The sequence below is a fragment of the Austrofundulus limnaeus genome, unplaced genomic scaffold (genome assembly GCF_001266775.1).
Source record: "Austrofundulus limnaeus strain Quisiro unplaced genomic scaffold, Austrofundulus_limnaeus-1.0 Scaffold97, whole genome shotgun sequence".
In the NCBI taxonomy this organism is placed as follows: Eukaryota; Metazoa; Chordata; class Actinopteri; order Cyprinodontiformes; family Rivulidae; genus Austrofundulus; species Austrofundulus limnaeus.
In genome coordinates, this window is record NW_013952499.1 from 1,599,026 (window position 1) to 1,608,181 (window position 9,156).

General features: G+C 39.4%; 1 protein-coding gene across 1 annotated transcript in view; it reads right to left on the reverse strand.

The window, feature by feature from the left end:
- Window positions 1-1,816: 1,816 nt before the first annotated feature.
- Window positions 1,817-9,156, reverse strand: part of pip4p1a (phosphatidylinositol-4,5-bisphosphate 4-phosphatase 1a) — an 18,014-nt gene continuing 10,674 nt past the window's right edge. The window contains exons 5-7 of the mRNA XM_014013058.1: window positions 7,875-7,927; window positions 7,410-7,500; window positions 1,817-2,065 (exon numbers count right to left, since the gene is read on the reverse strand). Coding sequence (XP_013868512.1) covers window positions 1,922-2,065; window positions 7,410-7,500; window positions 7,875-7,927 — 288 coding nt within the window. The 3' untranslated portion in view covers window positions 1,817-1,921. The remainder of the gene's footprint in view (window positions 2,066-7,409; window positions 7,501-7,874; window positions 7,928-9,156) is intronic.

The window sequence follows — 9,156 nt, forward strand, 5'->3', positions numbered from 1 at the left end:
GTGTGTGTGTGTGTGTGTGTGTGTGTGTGTGTGTGTGTGTGTGTGTAAGGTTCGGACACGACCAGGTGCCCCGAGGCTTTTTAGGTTAGTAATAAATCAAACTATTAAATAGCAGAAGAAGAGTTACAAAAATAACCCTCTTAAAAAAAAATCAACTTACAATCACAGCAGTAGTGTTAAACTGAAACATCATTTTCTCATCTTTGTTCACCAACAAATATATTTACAATCAAACAAACAACAACAAAAAAAGACTGTACACGAATCAAAACGAAAATATAAATTATCACATTCAGAACCACGGATAAAACGAAGGAGCTCGCGGAGAGTGAGAATGTTTCTAGTGTGACTGAGTTGATACGAGCTGAACTGAAAATCAAAAAAATGAAACATAAGGTGTTTCGATTGCAAATAAAATCAAGAATTTCATTCTGATTTTCATGCGCTTTTCAGCAGAGCGACAAGCAGCGAAATCATTGACAAAACAAAACAATTAGAACACAAAAAAGGAGATTTTAAAACAGTTTGACCAAAATCTTCACATATAATCAGGGGTTTAAAGAGAGAAAACAAGGAGTTGAAAACTATCCAAATGTCCAGGAATAAATAACCAGACAGATAAATAACTGTTGATGTCGTAGTTTGCAACGACCAACATTTAAATCAGAAAGCTGAGAGGAGAAAACCTGGAATGAGGTGTGCAGAAGTGGACGACTAAAGAATGTGCGCGGCCAATAATGCACGAACGTTGAAAACATGGTCGCTGGTCTCAAACACTCTGCGACAAAAAACTGTTTATTTCCTCTCAACTCTGAGTCTCTGACTCCCTCCACTGTGAGACGCCATCTTTGAGAACTTATTMTGACTTTAGTTTAATTTTCTGTGACTGTTTAACAGATTCTCAGGGTTTGCGATCAACTTTGAAGTTGATGAAAAGTGAAAAGATTCGACTAAAAACACGTCAACCGTAAACCTGAAGGCCACAGTTCGGGTCTGAGAAAAAGAAGCTCCAGATCTCGTCGGACCACAACCATGAAACCCCTTTCAAGCTTGTGTCCCATCCTCCGTCGGCGACATGAGGACAAAGATGAGACGACGGCCCGCTGTCAGGTCTGTCTTTGAAGAGGGGGGGCGGGGCTGCCGTGGACGGAGCGGCTCCGGAGCTTCTGCAGCTCTAACGGAGCACCTCGTCTTTGTTGTGTGGCGGTACGTCGGTGTGGAAGTGCGACTGTCTGCTGCTGAATCTTTCTACCGCACGTTCTTTTTAAGGCCTCGCATCAAAGCCGGTCCCAGGAGAATAATCCAGCAGAAACRTTAAGTTCAGGGGAAAATCTTAGCCCAGCTCAGCAAAACCACTAAGCTCAATTTTTCAGACGACTTTCAACAACGTCTTGATCTTCTGGTTCACAGAAAGTGGACGATTCTATAGTTACTAAGTACTGAACTGTTCTGCTTATATCGARGAGAAATGCTTCAAAACAAAAACAAACAAACAAAAACAAACAGACCCACACCGAAGACTGAAACTCGATCTTTGATTCAGAAGCTGAAGAAATGCAACAGAGCAKAAGGTAACAGCCGGAGTAAGGAGGAAAAGAAGAGCTAAAATGTTAAAATGAACCTCACACTGGCCACAAGGTTAGAATAGATCATCAGTACATTAGGCTATAAGTGGCTTCATGATTAGCAGCAGATGTGTAGCCGCCGCAGCTGCTAGCATCTGCTTTTAGAAATGTTTGACTAAAAGAAACGAACGGGAGGCGGAGACCTCGTCTCTGGAGTTAGATTTAAATATAGATTCTGTGGTTTTTTTTTAAAAGCCATTGTTCCTCCTGCCTGGTGGGTCTGGGGAAGTGGCAGACGACGGCGGGGTGTGTATGTGTGCGCATGTGTGTGTGTGTGGCGGGGGAGGAGCCCCCCTCTATGTGAAGCTCTGCAGCGGCTGGCTGACCCTCATGCACACCCAGTAGAAGGCCCGGGCCAAGGTGACGAGAACCAGGAGCAGCATGACGGCCCACGAGGCGTAGATCCCCTGGTAGGTCTGAGCCTTCACCCACGTTCCAGCCTGCAGAGAGCCCAGGAGGCAGTCAGGACATTCAACTGATCCAGTTAAACTGGAAACACACAAACATGCTGAGCTAACTCAAGTCAGGCTTATAAAAGCTTTCACAACACTGACATCATTTTCCTCTTCCACATGTTGTTCAGCACCGAACTCGTTCTGCAATTTTTCTGCTATTTCAACAATTAATAATCAAAACATTCAGCTCCTTCAGGTAATTCCAGCTATGACTTCTGCTATTTCAGCAATTTATTATTTTTGAAATATTTAGCTATTTTAGCCATGTTTTCCCCTCACTGAAAATAAAAGGAGCTGTTTTCAACATCCATAAAACTCCTTAAAATAATCATAAATCTTTACTGTACTTTTTACTTTTTGTTCTGTTTCTGCCTTTTTTAATACTTAGAGCTAATTTCAGCATTTTTCGGCTTCTATTTAGCTGATTTTAGATTTTTTAAGCTGTCATTTTGACCCTTTTCTGCTATTCTTTCCCTAATTTCCAATTTTAGCATTATTTTCCAAGTTTACTAAGCTTTTTATGCTTCTTTCAATTGTTTTCTGCTAATTTCAGCTGTTTTTAGCTACTGTTTGATATTTTCTTTTTAGCTAGATTTACCTTTTAAGTTGATTTTATCTTCTTGCTGCTCAATTCAGCCAAGATGAGCTCTTTCTGTTTCTCTGTGCTAATTTCTGCAACTTTTTAAAGCAATTTTTAGTTTTGTTTCWGCTTTTTTAAGGTATCCTTTTAAACTCTTTCAGCATCAAGCATTCACACTGCATTTTTGCAGGAAATKTAAATTKTMTAGTTAGATTTGTAGATAAATTSTGTATTTCTGAACGACWCCAGCCAAGCATCCACTAACCATTGTAGAGTTGAGTAATATAGAACCAGTCTTTGCAGTTTCAGAGTGCGCAATAAGACCACAGCAAAGACCACAACAAATCACAAACAGTTACATTCGAAGCACCACACACTCATGTTCTGCATGTTAATAATGAATATGGTCAATTTAAAGACCACACCTGGATTACACTTCGGTGATGACAGAAGATAAAGTTGTGAAATTGTGATTTCATTATTGCWGTRTTACAGAATAAAACTGCACATTGGRAGTATTTCTAATGCCGTGCAGCCTTACTGCACAACAAAGCATCATTTTACCATTTTTAGATAATGGCTGTCTAACTTCCTACAGCTCAAAATCAAATGGTTTATTTTGTATAACAATAAGAGTTCCTTCATATTTTCATTTTGCAACCTCATACTATTTTACACTCAAATTTTGTGTCATTTTGATGCCTAAACACCTGCAAATGTACAAGAACTCAATCCAGTGCTGCAGTTTTATTACAGCGGGTAAAATAAGTATTGAACACGTCAMCATTTTTCTCAGTAAATATATCACTAGAGGTGCTAATGACATGAAATTTTCACCAGATGTTGGTAACAACCCAAGTGATCCAWACATACAAAGAAATCAAACCATAAATGTCCAGAAATGAAGTTATTTGTAATAATGTGGAATGGCACAGGGAAAAAGTATTGAACACACTTACTGAAATGTATCTAATACTTTGTACAAAAGCCTTTGTTGTCAATGACAGCTTCAAGACGCCTCCTGTATGGAGAAACTAGTGGCATGCATTGCGCAGGTGTGATTTTGGCCCATTCTTCCACACAAACAGTCTTCAAATCTTGAAGGTTTCGTGGACCTCTTCTATGAACTCTGATCTTTAGTTCTTTCCATAGATTTTCTGTTGGATTCAGGTCAGGTGATTGGCTGGGCCATTCCAGCAGCTTTAGTTTCTTTCTCTGAAACCAACTGAGAGTTTCCTTGGCTTTGTGTTTGGCCTCATTGTCTTGCTGAAATGTCCAGCCATGTTTCGTCTTCATCATCCTGGTAGATGGAAGCAGATTTTTATCAAGAATGTCTCTGTACATTTTTCCACTCATCCTTCCTTCAATTATTTGAAGTTTGCCAGTACCATATGCTGAAAAACAKCCCCACACCATGATGTTCCCACCTCCAAACTTCACTGTTGGTATGGTGTTTTTGGGCTGATGTGCAGTGCCATTTGACCTCCAAACATGATGTGTATTCTGGCATCCAAACAGTTCAATGTTGGTCTCATCTGACCAGACTATATTCTCCCAGTATTACACAGGCTTGTTAAATGTTGTGCAGCAAACTTTAAAGGAGCTTCAACATGCTGTTTCTTCAGCAGTGGAGTCTTGCGTGGTGAGCGTGCATACAGGCCATGGTGGTTCAGTGCATTACTTAWTGTTTTCTTTGAAACAAWCGTACCTGCTAATTCCAGGTCTTTCTGAAGCTCTCCACAAGTGGTCCTTGGCTCTTGGACAACTCTTCTGATAATTCTTTTCACTCCTCTGTCAGAAATCTTGTGAGGAGCACCTGGTCGTGGTCGGTTTATGGTGAAATAATGTTCTTTCCACTTCTGAATTATGGCCCCAACAGTGCTCACTGGAACCTTCAGAAGTTTAGACATTCTTCTGTAACCGATGCCATCATTATGCTTTGCAACAATAAGGTTGTGAAGGTCTTGAGAGAGCTCTTTACTTTTACCCATCATCAGATGGTTCTTGTGTGATACCTGGCCATCATTTGGGACTGAACCAGCTGATATTAACTTGCACTGACAAGGGGCAGGCTTGCTTTCTAATTACTAAGAGAGTTCAGCTGGTGTCTTGTCTTTCCATGCCTTTTTACACCTCCCTTTCTTCATGTGTTCAATACTTTTTCCCTGTGTCATTCCACATTATTACAAATAACTTCATTTCTGGACATTTATGGTTTGATTTCTTTGTATGTATGGATCACTTGGGTTGTTACCGACATCTGGTGAAAATTTCATGTCATTAGCACCTCTAGTAATATATTTACTGAGAAAAATGGTGACGTGTTCAATACTTATTTTACCCGCTGTATCTGTATACTTATTAGTGATATAATGATAYATGTATTCAAACTGCCACTGCAAAGACTTCTCAGATAAATACTGGGATGATTAAGTTGGCCACATTCAGTCACTCTGTCTGTCATAAAGATGATATTCCTGTCATTCAGTTCTGCTTCTTTAGTTAAATATCACAGTTTCAGAAGCATCATGAGCAAAGACTTTCACCACAGCAGGAGATTTGTGCCGTGTTCGCTTTCAGAAAACAGGACGAGGAGCACAAAAGGAAAGCAGCATCTGAAGGTCATGTCTTTAAGAAAGACTTTTATATAAAACGAATCAGGAGCTTACAGATCCACTGTTTAAACTCTCATAGGTGAGTTTAACAAATAAAAACTTCTCTAAAACTTGGCATCTTCAAATATGAAACAGAAACATCTAAGATAAAAAGAAAATCCTTTGCTTACAATAACTTCTAACAGTTCCAAGAAAGTTTAGAAGCAAAAKAAAGAAATGAAGGACGACCTAAGACTATTGCACAGAACTGTGACTGAACTTTACAGTTCCAACAGTTCATGAAAGAGTCCAGTACAGAAGAAGTTACATCAAATGATTTGCATGCAGCTGCTTAGTGACAAAATTGTTTAATTAAGACGACAAATTGTCCTTTAAGAGAATCCACGGTGAATTTCTACAACTGAAATTCTCAGGTCAAATGAACAACACTGGAGAAAAACTAATATTTAAACTCATCTAAAAAACATCAGGACTATTAAAAACTTCCTGTAATAAATAATATTTGGTTCTGTTCTTATCAAMATTTGATGAGGAAAATGATTATTACATGTGCAGATCCACAGTTAACAGTTCTCTCTAGGAGAAAATATGTGTGTATTTATATAAATCAGCTCTCTTTGTGCTGTTGGGTTCTTTAATAATTAATCTGGAATAATGTAATGACTTGATTTAAGTGTCACCTCTCATCTCATGTAGCAGTTTATTCTTGATTAAAAACACAACTTAAAGCTTTTAAAGCCTCTGATCGTCCTTTTAGAAATTTGGCCCGTTTAAAGGTCTGTCATTAACCTGCTCTTATATTCCTTTAATAATTGATTCAACCTTTTTGTTAAACTAAAAAAAWTTAAAAAGAAGACATTTATTGGCTGTTCACTAACATCATGTGATGCTTTCAGCAGCAGCCTGTCTGCACTCTGCAGAGGCTCCTGCAGCTGAAGGCAGCTGAAACATTTTGTGCTCATGGTGCGCCCTCTGCTGTTCACGGAGGAGAACACATTTCCAGACCAGTGAGGCCCAGTCCAGGTCCTCGAGACCCACTATCGTGCATGTTTTATCTGTTTCTCAGCTTTCACACCTGCTTTGAATGAATAACTGAAGAACTTGAAGACCTGACTTGGCACATTATTTTGTATCCGTCTCAGCTAGCTTTGTAGCCACCTCAGCGGCTACACCCAGGTTTAACTGAACTTACTAGGTACATTTTGAAATAAAGAAAGCGGATCACGGTGGGTCTTAATCAGGAGTCTAGAACAGTGGTTTTCAAACTTTTTGTCTTCTGACCCACAAAATATYCATGGCAAAAACTTGTGACCCCAAATATTACTGGTCTGAGTACACAAACTTTGTTAATAACCCTAAAAACACAGGTTTTTGACAATCTAAACAGCTTGTACACAAATATAAATACTTATTTATACTTATTTTGTGTTTTTGTTATAATTATAGAGAAAATATTACATCAGCAATTATTTTATTACCCTTTAAATTGATTTCTGGAGATTATCCAAGGTGCTTCATGACCCATAATTGGGTCCCAAGACCAACTTTGGGAACCAAAGTGCACTGGTTCCCAAACTTTTCAGCTTTTGACCCACAAAATAACAGTAGCAGAGACCTGTGCCCACAACTATTTTTAGATGATAAACATTTGTATCAGGTCAACTAAACATGGGCATAGTAACAATATTTTTTTATACTACATTTATCCATTTTAAATACACTAACCTCACTCCTTTGTAACAACTAAGGCAAAAAATGTAATTAATTCAGAAAATTTCTTCAGGACCCCACCTTGATGTTTCTGGACCCCACTTTGGGTCCCGACCTGGTCTAGAAGACTCTATAATCTGAGCTGTGTGCACATTGGAGAAGACAAACGACAGCACTGCAGCTTACAGAAAATAAACTGAGAAAGGTCTGAGACGCTCGTCACAAATCTACCTGACAAGWCCTCGAGCCTCATGAGAGACTCGCCAACTAGTCACTAGTTAAAGTTAGGATCATCATCATCAATAGTCGTCATAAATAAGGACGATTTTAGAAATTTAGTTGATCCATAATCTCAAAGAATCTATCTTTTATCAATGTTTCTCCTCATCTACACGTCAGCTTGTTGCCCCCTGTGTCCACTCACCATCAGCCCAGCCGTGGAAACGCTGAATAGCAAGCAGAGTAGAAAACACCACAWGCTTCGCCTCCGGGGATACCTCTGACCGATGGAGGAGCTGCAGAGGAGACGAGAGGAGGAAACTCTTTAATCAGACATTTAAACACAACAATAGCAGCAGATGTTTAAACACCAGGCGTCTGTGCGAGCGGAAACAGCCCAGCTGTTGTCATTAACAAAGGCGTTGTTAGAGCCGCCGTCATCACGAAGCTGGAGGAAAAAGGGAAATCTGATCGTGTGCACCTGCGCTTTGGCGTCCATTTTATGTCCAATTATAAACTAGAAACAGGCATGAAACCAAAACATTATAAATATTGGACATTTACTAAAAACAATGTTAAACCTTAGAATTTGTGCTTTTTTTCATGTCTTTGGTTGGTGCCGAATGTCGAAAAGGCAAAAAACAATGATCCTTTACTTAAAACTACTTACACTTTCCTGCAGTGTGGGCACCGGGCCAGYGTCCGGTCCGTGAACTCTGTCCACTGAAATCACAAACGGAAACATGTGAGCCAGAAAATAAAGCTGCTCGCCTGCCAACTTATCAGCTCCGGTGCTAAAAACACTTCGGGTGCAGCGACTACGTTCCCTGTAATAAAATTAACTCGTATTCTAAAGCAAAAACACAGTTTTCGCTTCAACTTACACATTTAATGAAAGTTATGCAACAAAATACATGTATTTATGATCAAATTTGTCCTTGACACATTAAAACAGACACATGGAGTTTAAACAAACCCAATTAATAAAAAGAGGATATTAGTTATAAGTCCTTCACTGTGTTTATATGGAAACTGGATGCAAGTTTAATTAGTTTTTTCCCCTCATGTGTTTGTGGTGGTCAGAGGGTTTCCCAGCGGAGGAGGTTGATGGAAGTGTGGAGGGGATTTGAAGGACACATAATGCAACTGAACAAAGCAGTGAAACAGATCGACRGAGCTCTAAAAGCAGCTCAGAGGATATCGTCGCTGCATCTTTGACAACAAATTAACTGGCAGCACCACCCGGGGAGGGGGGCACAGATCTGCATTTTCATTCAGCCGTTCTATCTGTGAGCAGGCTGGAAGGGTCCGGCTGGGTGTTAAAGCCCCTGCAGCATCAATCAAACTTTATTTTATTTTTTTARATTTTAACACCTCCATTCTTCTCCACACTCTTGCTTTCATTGTATTTCCCAASCATCTTTACCCCCGTCTCGACGACTGTTCAAAGAGCAGCGAGGAAAAAAAATGTTTCTGTCCCTTTAGCACAAAAAGGCTGTAATACATCAGCCGAGTGTTGATGGAGTTATTGATCTGCAGCAATAACTCAACATTTTCTCGGCCTAAAGACTGGATGTTTTGGGCTTTAATAATTCACTGCTTCAGTATATTTACAAACAAAAAATCTGGCCGAGCTGCTGAAGCTGTCACAGGAAAATAAAAAGAATCACTTTAGAATAAAAAGCATAAAAAAACGTCATTTATTCAGGTATAGCATAAAACTTCTCTTCAACCTTTGAAAGCACATTAAAAACGTGAACTGATGTCAGTTTTTGTGCATTTGCTTTAGTTTTATGTCATTATAAAAGAGGTCCAACAGAAGCTCYTTACTACAGACCACTCGTCTCTAAAATCCAGTGGTGTGCACWGTTCTGCTAAAACGCTAATCCGCTAATAACAGAACTAGCTTCTCGTTTAGCAGTTTYGCTTTTTTGCTTACTTTAACTCACAAG